Source organism: Heterodontus francisci, chromosome 42 (assembly GCF_036365525.1).
Source record: "Heterodontus francisci isolate sHetFra1 chromosome 42, sHetFra1.hap1, whole genome shotgun sequence".
Taxonomy (NCBI): domain Eukaryota; kingdom Metazoa; phylum Chordata; class Chondrichthyes; order Heterodontiformes; family Heterodontidae; genus Heterodontus; species Heterodontus francisci.
The window spans coordinates 29,845,427-29,861,767 of record NC_090412.1 but is presented as its reverse complement, the minus strand read 5'-3'; the positions used below and the strand labels follow the sequence as shown (position 1 = coordinate 29,861,767).

The 16,341-nt window shown below is 52.6% G+C and overlaps 1 protein-coding gene across 11 annotated transcripts in view; it reads left to right on the top strand.

The window, feature by feature from the left end:
* fam149b1 (family with sequence similarity 149 member B1) overlaps nt 1–16,341 on the top strand; it is a 204,200-nt gene that overhangs the window by 50,149 nt on the left and 137,710 nt on the right. For 10 of the 11 annotated variants that reach the window (XR_010970903.1, XM_068020280.1, XM_068020279.1 and 7 more), the window contains exon 9: nt 9,095–9,154. The exons of the other annotated variant lie outside the window; for it this stretch is intronic. Coding sequence is in view for 9 of the 10 variants with exons in the window: in XM_068020280.1 (XP_067876381.1) it covers nt 9,095–9,154 (60 nt within the window). In the remaining variant the exon portion in view is untranslated. The remainder of the gene's footprint in view (nt 1–9,094; nt 9,155–16,341) is intronic. 11 annotated transcript variants of the gene reach the window in all.

The window sequence follows — 16,341 nt, the reverse complement described above, 5'->3', positions numbered from 1 at the left end:
TGCGAGAACATAGCCCTGTTTCACACCACTCAGGATAGGAAAGGGGTCTGATGAGGCGCCGCTATGCTGAATTGTGCCTTTCATATTGTCATGGAATGAGGTGATGATACTTAGTAGCTTTGGTCGGCATCCAATCTTTTCTAGTAGTCTGAAGAGACCACGTCTGCTGATGAGGTCAAAGGCTTTCGTGAGATCAATGAAAGCAATGTAGAGGGGCATCTGTAGTTCACGGCATTTCTCCTGTAGCTGGCAAAGGGAGAACAGCATGTCAACGGTGGATCGATCTGCTCAAAAGCCACACTGTGCCTCCGGGTAGACACGCTCAGCCAGCTTCTGGAGCCTGTTTAAAGCGACTCAAGCGAAGACTTTCCCCACTATGCTGAGCAGGGAGATTCCACGGTAGATGTTGCAGTCACTGCGGTCACCCTTGTTCTTATAGAGGGTGATGATATTGGCATCGCACATGTCCTGTGGTACTACTCCCTCGTCCCAGCACAGGCCAAGCAGATCGTACAGTGCTGAAAGTAGAGCAGGCTTGGCACTCTTGATGATTTCAGGGGTAATGCCGTCCTTCCCAGGGTTTTTCCGCTGGCTAGAGAATCAATGGCATCACTGAGTTCTGATTTTGTTGGCTGTTCGTCCAGCTCATCCATGACTGGCAGAGACTGGGCTGCATTGAGGGCAGTCTCAGTGACACCATTTTCTCTGGAGTACAGTTCTAGGTAGTGTTCCACCCAGCGGTCCATTTGCTTGCGTTGGTCTGTGATTGTGTCCCCTGATTTAGATTTGAGGGGGGCAGTCTTCTTGATGGTTGGCCCAAAAGCTCTCTTAATGCCATCATACATTCCTCGGATGTTTCCGGTGTCAGAGGCCAGCTGAATATGACTGCATAGGTGTTGCCAGTAGTCATTTGCGAAGCGCCTGGCTGTTCTTTGTGCAACGCTTCTGGCTGCTTTAAGTGCTACGGATGTTAACTCGCTAGGGGCTTTCTTGTAGTTCAGCAGTGCAGTGCGCTTAGCGGCTATGACAGGTTCCAGCTCTTCAATGTGAGATTGAAACCAGTCTGCATTCCGCTTCACACGTTTGCCATAGGTGGTCATTGCTGAGTCAGAGATGGCGTCTCTGATGTGGGCCCACTTGGTCTCTGCATCCCCTGTGGGAGTGTTTTGAAGGGCTTTTTCAAGTGAATTTAGAAACTTACGTAACAGCTGTGGATGAGAAATTCTGCTCGTGTTGATGCGCGGGCGGCCCTTCTGCTTGGGGTGATGCAACTTCTTTGGTTTGAGGCTAACCTTGCTGCACACCAGGGAGCGGTCGGTGTCGCAGTCCGCACTGTGGAAGCTGCGTGTGATTTGAACGCTGTTTATAGAGGCTCACCTTGTGACGATGAGGTCCAGCTGGTGCCAACGACGTGATCTTGGGTGCCTCCAAGAAACCTGGTGACAGGGTTTAGTGTGAAAGAATGAGTTGGTGATGCAGAGGTTATGATAGGTACACAACTCAAGCAGCCTCTGTACATTCTCATTCATCCTACCAATGCCATAGCACCTAAGGCAGGAGGGCCATGAGTCATGGTCTGCCCCAACCCTGGCATTAAAGTATTCCAGCAGGAACAGCTGTTCGGTGTTGGGGATGCTACTAATGATATTATGGAGTTACTCGTAGAACTGGTCTTTCGCTTCAGGTGGGGAGCAGAGTTTTGGAGCATTGATGCTCAGTAGGTGTACTGGAACAGAGGCAGTGAACAGTCTGATGGACAGTATGCGTTCCAAGCCATTTGAAGGTGGCTCTATCATGCTGAGCAAAGAGTTTCTGATGGCAAAGCCCACTCCATCCTGTCTTGGTTCTTCCGGATCCCTACCCTGCCAGAAGAAGGTATAGTCTTGCTCTCTTAGAGATCCACTCGCAGGGAGGCGTGTCTCCTGAAGTGCTGCAATGTCCACATTGAGTCGACTGAGCTCGTTGTTATTCACCTTATATTGGCATGTTCTGGTTCTCAACCCTTCCTCCAATGGGAAATGTTTCTCTCTATCTGCTCTGACTTTATCCCTCATGATTTTGAACACCTCTATCAAATCTCCTCTCGGCTTTCTCTTTTCTAAGGAGGACAATCCAGTTCGTCAATCTATACTCATAACTGAAGTCCCTCACCCCTGGAACCATTCTGGTTAATCTTTTCTGCATCCGGTCCCATCCTTCCTAAAGTGTGGTGTCCAGAACCGGACGCAATACTCCAGTTGAGAGCCAAGCCAGTATTTCATAAAGGTTCACCATAACCTTCCTGCTTTTGTACTCTATGTCTCTATTTATAAAGCCCAGGATCCCGAACCATTTTCTCAACCTGCTCTGCCACCTTCAACTATTTGTACACATATACCCCCAGGTCCCTCTGCTCCTGCACCCCCTTTAGAATTGCATCCTCTGTTTTACATTGCCTCTCCTTGTTCTTCCTTCTAAAATGCATTACTTCACACTCATCTGCATTAAATATCATTTGCCACATGCCTGCCGTTCCACCAGCCTGTCTGTGTCCTCTTGAAGTCTATCACTATCCTCCTCACAATTCACAATACTTCGAGGTTTTGTGTCATCTGTAAATTTTAACAGTGTGCTCTGCACACCAAGTCTAGGCCTTTACTATATATCAAGAAAAGCAGTGGTCCTAGTACCAACCCCTCGGAACTCACTGTATACCTTCCTCCAGTCCGAAAAACAACCATTCACCACTACTCTCTGTTCCCTGTCACTCAGCCAACTTGGTATCCATGCTGTCACTGTCCCTTTCATTCCATGGACTCCAGCTTTGCTGACAAGCCTGTTATGTGGCACTTTATCAAATGTCTTTTGAAAGTCCACATACACCATATAGAAACATAGAAAATAGGAGCAGGAGTAGGCCTTTGGGCCTGCTCCGCCATTCAAAAGAGATCATGGCTGATCATCTAATTCAGTACCCTGTTCTCGCTTCCTCCCCATTTCCTTTGATCCCTTTGGCATTAAGAAATATATCTATCTCCTTCTTGAATATATTTAATGACTTGGCCTCCACTGCCTTCTGCAGAATTCCACAGGTTCACCACCCTCTGAGTGAAGAAATTTCTCCTCATCTTGGTTCTAAATGGCATACCCCGTATCCTGAGACTATAACCCCTGGTTTTGGACGGCCTAGCCATCATTCAAATTAGGAGCCGAGAAATTAAAAATGTCAATGGGGCTAAATATGACAGTAGATGACTATTAGCACAGAGCACATCTAGAGTTGTTAATTAAAATTAATAGTTGAAACAAAGTACTAACTAAATTCGAACAGAGGGAATGGAGATTTTTTAGATCATGGATGGGCAGATGAGACCTGTTGCTTGCAATTCTTGCACCATTTGGGAACTTCAGGTCACTTCATGTGTCTTAGGGGATCACGGGCTGAACTTAGTGGCGCCAGCAGGGCTCCCAGCGCTGGGCTGAAAAGGCAGGTAGAATCCCACCTCGGCCATTTGGAGCCCTCCCCGGTGTGATTCTATGGCGCCCGGTCAGTAACAGCGCAGCGTCAGGATCCCTACCTCCAAGAGCTGCCGGTCAGTCACAGGGCCGGCAGCTCAATAGTATCGGCAGCGCCACCAGGAGAAGTGGCCACTGTCAGTACTGCACTGGGCCTTGGACCCAGGCCCAGCATTGGAGACCCAGACCTTAGGTAAGGGAGGCGGGGGGTTGGTGGGCATTGAGTACATGGGCAGGGGGGCCAGGTAGGTGGGTTGTTAGCTAGCGGTGGCCCTCAGTAGGCCACAGATTGCCCACGGAGGGCCACCCTCACCCCAAGCCCATAGGGAGGTTGTCTCGTTTTACTGGGCGACCTCCCATATGGTGAAGGCCCACCACCCACTGCTGGCTTAATGTCAGCAGCAGGGGGAAGTGGCCCACAGTGCTGTTAATTGGCCTCTGGGCACGAAGCCTGTCTTCGGCCAGTCCCGCCCCTGTCTAAATTGCAGTGCGACGGGAAGGTGACAGGCACCCCACCTTGTGTCGCAATTCGATGGGTTCTCCCCCCCGACCTTCTATCCTGTCTCCAGGGTTCCATAAAATTCAGGCCCACGTATTTAGGAAGTGTATCCAGATGCTTGATCTCTGGTGCAGTATTTCTGAGCTTAAGGCGAAGCTGGAGTCACTGCAGAGCATCAACATCCTGGGGGTTACCATTGGCCAGAAAATTAACTGGACCAACTATATAAATACCATGGCTACAAGAACAGGTCAGAGGCTATAAATTCTGCAAAAGGTAACTCACCTCCTGGCTCCCTAAAGCCTGTCCACCATATACAAGGCACAAGCCAAGAGCATGATAGAAACGTAGAAAATAGGAACAGGAGTAGGCCATTCGGCCCTTCGAGCCTGCTCTGCCATCCATTCTGATCATGGCTGATCAACCAACTCAGTAACTTGTTCCTGCTTTCGCCCCATACCCTTTGATCCCTTATCTAACTCCTTTTTGAAAACATACAATGTTTTGGCCTCAACTGCTTTCTGTGGTAGCGAATTCCACAGGTTCACCACTCTCCGGGTGAAGAAATTTCTCCTCATCTCAGTCCTGAAAGGTTTACCCCGTATCCTTAGACGATGGCCTCTGGTTCTGGACTCCCCCACTGTCGGGTACATCCTTCCTGCATCTACCCTGTCAAGTCCTGTTAGAATTTTATAGGTTTCTATGAGATCCCCCCTCACGCTTCTGAACTCCAGCGAATATAATCCTAACCGACTCAATCTGTCCTCATACGTCAGTCCCACCATCCCAGGAATCAGTCTGGTAAACCTTCGCTGCACTCCCTCTATAGCAAGAACATTCCTCCTCAGATATGGAGACCAAAACTGCACACAATATTCCAGGCGTGGCCTCACCAAGGCCCTGTATAATTGCAGCAAGACATTCCTGCTCCTGTACTTGAATCCTCTCGCTGTGAAGGCCAACATACCATTTGCCTTTTTTACCACCTGTTACACTTGCATGCTTACCTTCAGTGACTGGTGTATGAGAATACCCAGGCCTCGCTGCGTATTTCCCTCTCTCAGTTTATAGCCGTTCAGATAATAATATGCCTTCCTGTTTTTGCTACCAAAGTGGATAACCTCACATTTATCCACATTATACTGCATCTGCCATGCATTTGCCCACTCACTCAACTTGTCCAAATCAACCTGAAGCCTCTCTGCACCCTCCTCACAGCTCACCCTCCCACCCAGTTTTGTGTCATTTGCAGATTTGGAGGTCTTACATTTAGTTCCCTCATCTAAATCATTAATGTATATCGTGAATAGGTGGGGTCCTAGCACCGATCCTTGCGGTACCCCACTAGTCATGGCCTGCCATTCGGAAAAAGACCAGTTTATTCGTACTCTTTGTTTCCTGTCAGCCAACCAATTTTCTATCCATCGCAACACACTACCCCCAATCCCATGCGCTTTAATTTTACACGCTAATCTCTTATGTGGGACTTTGTCGAAAGCCTTCTGAAAGTCCAAATAAACTACACCCACTGGCTCCCCCTCATCAACAACACTAGTTACATCCTCGAAGAATTCTAGTAGATTTGTCAAGCATGATTTCCCTTTCGTAAATCCATGCTGACTCTGTCCGATTCTACCGCTGTTCTCCATGTGATGGAATACTGTCCACTTGCCTGGATGAGTGCAGCTCCTACAACACTCAAAAAGTTCAACACCATCCAGGACAAAGCAGCCCACTTGATTGGCACCCTATCCACCACCTTAAATATTCACTCCCTCCACCACCAATGCACAGTGGCAGCAGCAGTTACCATCTACAAGATGCACTACAGCAACTCAACAAGGCTCCTTCAACAACACCTTCCAAACCTGCAACCTCTACCACCTAGAAGGATAAGGGCAGCAGATGCATGGGAACACCACTGCCTGCAAGTTCGCCTCCAGGCCACACACCATCCTGACTTGGAATTTTATCGCCGTTCCTTTACTGCTGCTGGGCCAAAAACCTGGAACACCCTTCCTCACAGCACTATGGGTGTACCTACACCACATGCAGCGGTTCAAGAAGGAAGCTCACCACTATTAAACTCCAGAAAGCATGTTGAAGGATTATGCTGGAACCGATCTTTACTTACTCTTGCATTTATTTTATAAAATAAAAATGTAACAAACATGCATCTTCTCACTCAAACCTTCACCCAGTTTCAGTAAATGACTCACAAACAAGAAATGCTGGAAATACTCAGCAGGTCTGGCAGCATCTGGAGAGAGAAGCAGAGTTAACATTTCAGGTCAGTGACCCTTCATCAGAACTGGGCAATGAATGCTGGCCTTGCCAGCAATGCTCACATCCCATCAAAGAATTAGAAAAAAATCAGGGAGGCTGAGAGTTTCCTAGATGGTGGTGGAGGTCTGTAATATGGCATGCCCCCTTGTTGGATGGAGGACATATTGTTTCAGATAACTTTTCTGGACACACTCAAGAAATTTGTTATCTTTCTCGCATGATTATCCCAAGCTTATATGAAAGTTAAAATCCTGCATTAAAACCACTCTGCCTCTATGACATGCCTGTCTAATTTCAGCATTTATGTATTCTGCCACTTCACAGCTGCCACCAGTGGGCCTGGACACAGTTTTAAACACTCTCCCTCTACAGTCTTAAATCCTTTTCTATTTCTTAATTCTACCCATGGAGTCTCCACTCCCTGCATACCTCTTGTGAGATCTTTTATCATTTCATGCTTAATCACAGAGGATACTCCTCATCCCATACTAGATTTCCTTTCCTTATAGGAGACCTTATAGCCTGGTATATTTAGTTCCCAGACCTGCCTATCTTGCGGCCATGTCTCAGTAATGTCTATCTTGCCATACCCTCTTCAGTTGAATTTGTGCCTGCCATCCATTCAATTTGTTCATTATACACTTTTTTTGGGCCTCACACCTGAACCTGTCTCTAATATTTTACTGACGTCATTTCTTATTTCCCTCTCCTCATTAAATTACTTCACATCTTTTATATTTTCCTTTACCTAGCTCAATTTCTGACAGTTACTGTACTTCCTTTTCGTTTCTTTTACAACTATTATTTATATTACCTCTTCCACCTCACCCCTCTCTTCTCCCCCCGCCACTGCCCCACCAATTTACTAGTTTAAAGCCCATGCAACGACCCTATTCATCCTTTCCACCTGGACCCTGTTCCGAGCCTGGTTCAGGTACAGTCCTTCCTTTCCCAGTACTAGTGGGAATGAAATGGAACCCCTCTTTCGCACACCACTCTACCAGACACGTGTTCACCTCCCTAATCTGTTTTATCTATGCAAATTTTTATGTGGTTCAAATAAAAATCCAGAGATTAAACACTTGAGGCCCTGGTTTTTAATTAAGCTCCTGTTGCCCTCTGAACAGGATCTTTTGAGTTACTGAATGATATCTATAACCCCTGGTCTGTGTGTCCCCACCCTCTAACACTGCCTGCACCTGATGGCAATATTTGATGCTAACTTCTCTTGCACAATACCATAAGTGTTCAACTTATAATATATTCTAATTCTAACCTAAGACACACACTCCACTTTGAATCTCTTATGTTAACCTTACATATGAGCATACTACTTTTCTGTTCCATTTCTCTGTAGGGTCAGTAGGGTGGATTTTATCTCAGCTACGGGGGTCTCGGCCACCAGCTGAAGTGCTGGTGAGAGCCCCGCGTCACCTCCTCTGGGGAAGGTCTGCCACATTACATGCCAATTAGGCACTTAAGTGGACAGTGGCGGGCCTTCCTTGGGATTAAGGATCCCGGTGACGGAAATCCTGCCTACTGAGAGCTGACGGTGGCTGCTGCAGGTAATGGACTGACCGGAGGCGAGGGACCAAGGCCACAGGTAAGTCAGGGTGGGAGGAGTTTTACGGGGGAGGATGTAGGGGTTTTAAGGGGATTGGCAGCAAGGGCAGGGGTTGGCTCTGAGCGGGCCCTTCGATCAGGCACTAAGTGCCTTTGAACAAGGGACCTATCCCCTCCCCCTCCCAAGGTAGAGCACAACCTCTTCAATAAAGTTGATTATATTCTGGTGGTCGGGTCAGGCATGGGGAAAAAATGAAAGGACTTGGGCTGAGTCGGGCTCGGGTTGGATGGGGTTCTGTCGGGCTCGGGTCAGGTTTCATTTGCAGACCCGAGCAGGCCTTTATTGCACTCTACTTTTATACACCTTTTGAACCACACCTAAGTTAGAACTGCTCAGTCAGATTCCAGCTCACAATAATTACCCCATTCAAGCAGTCACAGCTAATTGACAAGTCATCTGTTAATTCCTTTGCAGTTTTTAAAAGTTCAACATTAAATTCTAAATGCTAAGATTAAATTTCAGTTTGACCAACTCGCCCAGTACTTAGCAGAGAGTCCAACTTCCCACTCTCATCAAATTCTCAACTTCTCACTTTGTTTATGTTGCAGTCATTTCATGTTGTGATCTGTAGTTTGACTCACCTGACAGAGTGGTGAAGACGAGGTCAAGTAGGTTATTCCTTTGTGTTGGTTCTCTCACCACTTGCAGCAACCCAGATTGGCACCTATGTCCTTTAGTACTTGGCCAACTCGGTAGGTAGTGGAACTACTGAGCCATTCTTGGTGATTGACATTGAAGTCCCCCATCCAGAATACATGCTGTATCTTTGCTACCTTTAGTACTTCCACCAAGTGGTGTTCAACATGGAGCAGTTCTGATTCATCAGCTGCGGGAAAATGGTAGGTGGTAATCAGCAGCAGGTTTCTTTGTCCGTGTTTGATCCATTGGCTTGAGTCGTCATTGGGTCCGGAGTCAATATTGACAACTCCCAATGCTCCACTGTCCAAGGATAGTGATATTTGGGATGTTGGATGATACATATGATTCTTGACTTGTCTGTGGGACAGCTGTGCCCAACTTTGGCACCATTCTGCACATGTTAGTAAGGAGAACTTTGCAAGGTTACCCAGGATGAAATCTTCCTTTCTCATGTTCTGATTCAGCACCAAGTTGAGTAGTCCATCCGGTTATATTTGTGTTTTCCTTTCTAGCGTTTTGATACAACTAAGTGACTTGCTTTGCAATTTCAGAGGGCAGTTAAGAGTCAACCACGTTGGTGTGAAACTGGAGTCACATGTAGGACAGACGAGGTAAGGATCCTAAACGACATTAATAAAACAGTTGGATTTATATGACAATCCAACAGCTTTGTGTACTAGTACCAGCTTTTTATTTCCAGAGTTTTTGTTAAATTGAATTCCAAAACTGGATTTGTATCCCCTGGATATTGATCAAACCCTCTAAATTACCAGCCCAGTAACATAACCACTACAAAACCCATACCATAAACAGCACAGAAAGAAGCTGTTTGGCTCTTTACACTTGTAGTGGATTTCTAAAAATAGATTTCCAGTTAGTCCTTTGCTCCACACCTTTTTAAAGTAAAATCAGAATTTTACAATGTGGAGGTCTGTGAGTACATTGGAATCTTCCCAAGTGCCAGTCTGTATTCAGCTTCCTGTATCCCTGTCTTTCCTCCTATAATTTTCATACCTTTGATAATGCCTAACTAATTTCCTGATTTTCCATGTCTTTTACTCTTACAAAGTTTGGCAACAGTCTGCACTGCGAACCTTGGCTCTTCAACTCTACGGAGTGAACCTTTTTACAAAGTATTTACAACGCAGGAAAAAAAACATTCAGACCAACAGGTCCATGCCAGTGTTTATGCTCCACATGGGCCTCCTTCTATCCTACTTCATCTCATCCCGTCAAAAGATCCATCTATTCCTTTCTACCAAATGTGCTTATCTAGCTATCCCTTAAATGCATCTATGCTATTCACCTCAGCTACTCTTGGTGGTATCGAGTTCCACATTCTCACCACTGTTTGGGTAAAGAAGTTTCTTCTGAATTCCCTATTGGATTTATTAGTTGTACCTTATATTGATGGCCCTGAGTTCTGGTTTCGCCCATAGGTAGAAACATCTACTTCTACCCTATCAAACCCTTCATGATCTTGAAGACTCCATCAGGTAATAGAGTCACTTACGGCAGGGAAGAAAGCCATTCAGCCCATCGTGAGTAAGCCAGCTCTCCGTAGAGCAATCCGGTCTGTCCATTCCCCAATTCTATCCCCTTAGTCCTGCCAGTTTATTTCCTTCAAATGCCCATCCAATTTCCTCCTGAAATCATTCATGGTTTCACTTTCACCACCCTTGTAGGCAGCAAGTTCCAGGTCATTACCACTCGCTGAGTAAAATGTTCTTCCTCACATCGTAGATGCATCTCTTGCCCAAAACCTTAAATCTGTGTCCTCTAGTCCTTGTCCATCAGCTAATAGGAACAGCTTCCGGTCTATCTTATCCAGACAGTCATAGAGAGATACAGCACTGAAACAGGCCCTTCGGCCCACCGTGTCTGTGCGACAAACAACCACCCATTTATACTAATCCTACATTAATCCCATATTCCCTACCACATCCCCACCATTCTCCGACCTACCTACACTAGGGGAAATTTACAATGGCCAATTTACCTATCAACCTGCAAGTCTTTGGCTGTGGGAGGAAACCGGAGCACCCGGCAGAAACCCAGGCGGTCACAGGGAGAACTTGCAAACTCCGCACAGGCAGTACCCAGAACTGAACCCAGGTCGCTGGAGCTGTGAGGCTGCGGTGCTAACCACTGCGCCACTGTGCCATCTAAACGTGTCATAATCTTGTACACCTCTATCAAATCGCCCCTTAATCTCATAGGAACAGAGGAAATAGTAAAGGTGTAGGCCATTCGGCCCCTTGAACCTGCTCCCACTCAACTAGATCATGGCCGATCTTCTACCTCAATTCCATTTTCCTGCACTATCCCAATATCCCTTATTAACTTTAATATCTAGAAATCTATCAATCTCTGTCTTGAATATACTCTATAACTGAGCCTCCACAATTCTCTGGGGTAGAGAGTTCCAGGGATAGGCACCAACATGTTGCACCACGGATACTTGACAAAATTACCAAACACCAAAGTGTACCGTCTACAAGATGCAGCAACTCACCAAGACTCGTTCGACAGCACCTTCCAAACCCACGACCTCTACCACCTAGAAGGACAAGGGCAGCAGATGCACGGGAACACCACTACCTGCAAGTTCCCCTCCAAGCAACGCACCATCCTGACTTGGAACTATATCGCCGTTCCTTCACTGTCGCTGGGTCAAAATCCTGGAACTCCCTTCCTGACAGCACTGTGGGTGTACCTACCCCACATGGACTGCAGCGGTTCAAGAAGGCAGCTCACCACCACCTTCTCAAGGGCAATTAGGGATGGACAATAAATGCTGGCCTAGCTAGGGACGCCCACATCCCTCGAACGAATAATAAAAAAAATTGACTTAGCCACGGACATGGGGACAATTAATCTGTATATAAAATGTATAGCCAACCTAATGCCATCAAAACACAGTCCGATTTAAAATGCAGTTAGAGTCATAGAGAAAGAGAGAGATACAGCACTGAAACAGGCCCTTCGGCCCACCGAGTCTGTGCCGACCATCAACCACCCATTTTATACTAATCCTACATTAATCCCATGTCCCCGACCACATCCCCACCTTCCCTCAATTCCCCTACCGCCTACCTACACTAGGGGCAATTTACAATGGCCAATTTACCTATCAATCTACAAGTCTTTGGCTGTGGGAGGAAACCGGAGCGCCTGGCGGAAACCCACGCGGTCACAAGGAGAACTTGCAAACTCTGCACAGGCAGTACCCGAAATTGAAACCGGATTGCTGGAGCTGCGAGGCTGCGGTGTTAACCACTGCGCCACTAGTTCTCTCTATTTAGTGAGATACCTGGCATTGTTTTTGATTGCACAAGTAGTCAATGTCTGCTGCACAGTTGATGGAGCGATGTGGGAAATCTGGATAGATGTCCATCTATCCGGAGTGATCTTGATCGCTTTTTCTCCGCTCTTTTTTGCTCTGTCCCTCTCTGTATCAATCCCTATTCTTTCTCTTGTTTCCATCTCTCACCCCTCTCACTCGCCCCTTTCTGTGTCCATCTCCTACCTCTGTTGGTGTCCATCCTCTCTCTCTCTCTCTCCCCCCCCCCCCGTCTCTTTGTCGCTCCCCCCGCCCTCTGTCGCGCCCCCACTCTCTCCACACTCTTCCTCCCTCCCTCACTTCCTCCCTCTCTCTCCCTCTTTCCCCTCTCTCCCTCCCTCCCTCTCCCACCCTCCCTCTCCTCTCTCCCTCTCCCACCTGCCCTCTCCTCACTCCCTCCCCCTCCCAACCTCCCTCTCCCTCTAACTCACCCTCTCCCTCTCCCCTTCCCAGCCTCCCTCTCCCTCTCTCCCCCTCCCAGCCTCCCTCTCCCTCTCCCCCTCCTCCCCCACCCTCCCTCTCTCACCCTCCCTCTCCGTGTCTCCCCCTCGCACCCTCCCTCTCCCTGTCTCCCCCTCCCACCCTTCCTCTCCCTGTCTCCCACTCCCCCTCCCGCCATCCCTCTCCCTGTCTCCCCCTCCCACCCTCCCTCTCCGTCTCTCCCTCTTCCCCCCCCCTCTCTCCCTCTCTCCCTCTCTCCCCCTCTCCCCTTCCCACTCTCCCCGTCCAACTCTCCCCTTCCCACTCTCCCCCTTCTCCCTCTCCCTCTGTCCCCCTCCCACCCTCCACCTCCCTCTGTCACCCTCCCTCTGTCCCCCTCCCACCGTCCCCCTCCCACCCTTCCTCTCCCTCCCTCTCCCTGTCTCCCCCTCCCACCCTTCCTCTCCCTGTCTCCCACTCCCCCTCCCACCATCCCTCTCCCTGTCACCCCCTCCCACCCTCCCTCTCTGTCTCTCCCACCCTCCCTCTCTGTCTCTCCCACCCTCCCTCTCTGTCTCTCCCACCCTCCCTCTCTCCCTCTCCCACCCTTCCTCTCCCCCCTCCCACCCTCCCTCTCTCCCTCTCACCCTCCCTCTCTCCCTCCCTCTCTCCCCTTCCCACTCTCCCCGTCCCACTCTCCCCTTCCAACTCTCCCCTTCCCACTCTCCCCCTTCTCCCCCTCCCTCTGTCCCCCTCCCACCCTCCACCTCCCTCTGTCACCCTCCCTCTGTCACCCTCCCTCTGTCCCCCTCCCACCGTCCTCCTCCCACCCTTCCTCTCCCTCCCTCTCCCTCTCTCCCCCTCCCACCCTCTCTCTCCCTCTCTCCTCCCCCTTCCACCCTCTCTCCCTCTCCCACCGTCCCTCTCTCCCTCTCCCACCCTCCCTCTCCCCCTCCCTCTCTCCCTCCCTCTCTCCCTCTCTCCCCTTCCCACTCTCCCCTTCCCACTATCCCCGTCCCACTCTCCCCTTCCAACTCTCCCCTTCCCACTCTCCCCCTTCTCCCGCTCCCTCTGTCCCCATCCCACCCTCCACCTCCCTCTGTCTCCCTCCCACCGTCCCCCTCCCACCCTTCCTCTCCCTCCCTCTCCCTCTCTCCCCCTCCCACCCTCCCTCTCCATTTCTCCCTCTCCCTTTCTCCCTCTCCCTTTCTCCCTCTCCCTTTCTCCCTCTCCCTTTCTCCCTCTCCCTTTCTCCCTCTCCCTTTCTCCCTCTCCCTTTCTCCCTCTCCCTTTCTCCCTCTCCCTTTCTCCCTCTCCCTTTCTCCCTCTCCCTTTCTCCCTCTCCCTCTCCCTCTCCCACCCTCTCTCTCCCCCTCTCTCTCCCCCCCTCTCTCTCCACCTCTCTCTCTCTCCCCCTCTCTCCCCCCCTCTCTCTCTGACCCCCTTTCTCTCTCCCCCCTCCCTCTCGCTCTCTCTCACTCTCTCCCCCCCATTTTCTCCCCCCTCGCTCTCTCCCCCCCACTCTCTCCCCCCCCTCGCTGTCTCCCCCCCTCCTCTCTCTCCCCCCCCACTCTCTCCCCCCCTCTCTCTCCCCCCTCTCTCTCCCCCCTCTCTCTCCCCCTCTCTCTCCCCCTCTCCCCCCCTCTCTCCCCCTCTCTCCCCCTCTCTCTCTCCCCCCACTCTCTCCTGCCCCTCTCGCCCCCCTCCTCACCCCCCCTCCCTCTCCTCCCCCCCCTCTCTCTCTGTCCCCCCCTCGCTCTCTCTCTCCCTCCCATTTTCCCCGCCCCTCTCTCCCCCCCTCTCTCCCCCTCACTCCCCCCCACTCTCTCCCCCCCACTCTCTCCCCCCCCTCTCTCCCCCCCCACTCTCTCCCCCCCACTCTCTCCTCCCCCTCATCCCCCCCACCTCTCCCCCCCTCTCACCTCCCCTCTCTCTCCCCCCTCTCTCCCCCCCCCTTCTCTCCCCCCGCCTCTCCCCCCTCTCTCTCCCCCCTCTCTCTCTCCCTCCCTCTCTTCCCCCCCCCATCCTTCCTCTCCCTCTGTCCACCCCCACCCTTCCTCTTCCCTCTCCCTCTCTCCCGCTCCATCTCTCCCCTCCCACCCTCCCTCTCCCTCTCTCCCCCTCCCCACCCTCCCTCTCCCTCCTCCCCCTCTCTCCCCCTCTCACCTTCCCTCCCTCTCCTCTCTCCCCCTCAAACCCTCCCTCTCCCTCTCTCCCCCCTCCAATCCTCCCACTCTCCCCCTCCCCCTCACCCCCTCCCTCTCTCTCACTCCCACCCCCTCTCTCCCCTCTCTCTCTCTGTTCACCCCCTCTCCCCCTCTCTCCCTCCCCCCCTCTCTCTCGCCCCCTCCCCCTCGCTCGCTCTCTCTCCCCCCCGCCCCCTCGCTCGCTCTCTCTCTCTCCCCCCCTCCCCCTCTCTCTACCCCCCCTCGCTCTCCCCCTCTCTCTCTCCCCCCCCCCTCTCTCAACCCCCCCACTCTCTCTCCCCCCCCACTCTCCCCCCCCCCACCTCCACTCCCCCCCCACTCTCTCTCCCCCCCCACTCCACTCCCCCACCCACTCCCCCCCCACTCTCTCTCCCCCCCCACTCTCTCTCCCCCCCCCCACTCTCTCTCCCCCCCCACACTCTCCCCCCCACTCCTCACCCCACCCCCACTCTCCCCCCCCCACTCTCCTCCCCCCCACTCTCTCTCCCCCCCCACTCTCTCTCCCCCACCCACTCTCTCTCCCCCCCCACTCTCTCTCCCCCCCCACTCTCTCTCCCCCCCCACTCTCTCTCCCCCCCCACTCTCTCTCCCCCCCACCACACTCTCACCCCCCCCCCACTCTCTCTCTCCCCCCCCACACTCTCCCCCCCCCACTCTCTCCCCCCCCACTCTCTCCCCCCCCCACTCTCTCCCCCCCCCACTCTCTCTCCCCCCCCCACTCTCCCCCCCCCCACCTCTCCCCCCCCCCACTCACTCTCCCCCCCCCCCACTCTCTCCCCCCCCCACTCTCTCTCTCCCCCCCCACACACTCTCCCCCCCACTCTCTCCCCCCCCCCCACTCTCTCTCCCCCCCCCACACTCTCTCCCCCCCCCCACTCTCTCTCCCCCCCCCTCACCTCCCCCCCCCACTCTCACCCCCCCCCACACTCACCCCCCCCCACTCTCACCCCCCCCCACTCACTCTCCCCCCCCACTCACTCCCCCCCCCCACTCACTCTCCCCCCCCCCACTCTCTCACCCCCCCCACCCACTCTCTCCCCCCCCACCACTCTCTCCCCCCCCACACACCTCTCCCCCCCCACACACTCTCCCCCCCCACACTCTCTCCCCCCCCACACTCCTCCCCCCCCACTCTCTCTCCCCCCCCCACTCTCTCTCTCCCCCCCCACTCTCTCTCCCCCCCACACTCTCTCCCCCCCCACACTCTCTCCACCCCCACCTCTCACCCCCCCACTCTCACTCCCCCCCACACTCTCTCCCCCCCCCACTCTCTCTCCCCCCCCACTCTCACTCCCCCCCCCACACTCTCCCCCCACCCCCACTCACTCACTCCCCCCCCACTCTCTCTCCCCCCCCACTCTCTCTCCCCCCCCCACTCTCTCACCCCCCCCACTCTCTCTCCCCCCCCCACTCTCTCTCCACCCCCCACTCTCTCTCCCCCCCACTCTCTCTCCCCCCCCACACTCTCCCCCCCCCCCCCACTCTCTCTCCACCCCCACTCTCCTCCACCCCCACTCTCTCTCCACCCCCACACTCTCTCCACCCCCACTCTCTCTCCACCCCCACTCTCTCTCCACCCCCACTCTCTCTCCACCCCACACTCTCTCTCCACCCCCACTCTCTCTCCACCCCCACTCTCTCTCCACCCCACACTCTCTCCCCCCCACTCTCTCCCCCCCCCCACTCTCTCCCCCCCCCCCACTCTCTCCCCCCCCCACTCTCTCTCCCCCCCCACTCTCTCCCCCCCCACTCTCTCCCCCCCCCACTCTCTCCCCCCCCACTCTCTCTCCCCCCCCACTCTCTCTCCCCCCCCCACTCTCTCTCCCCC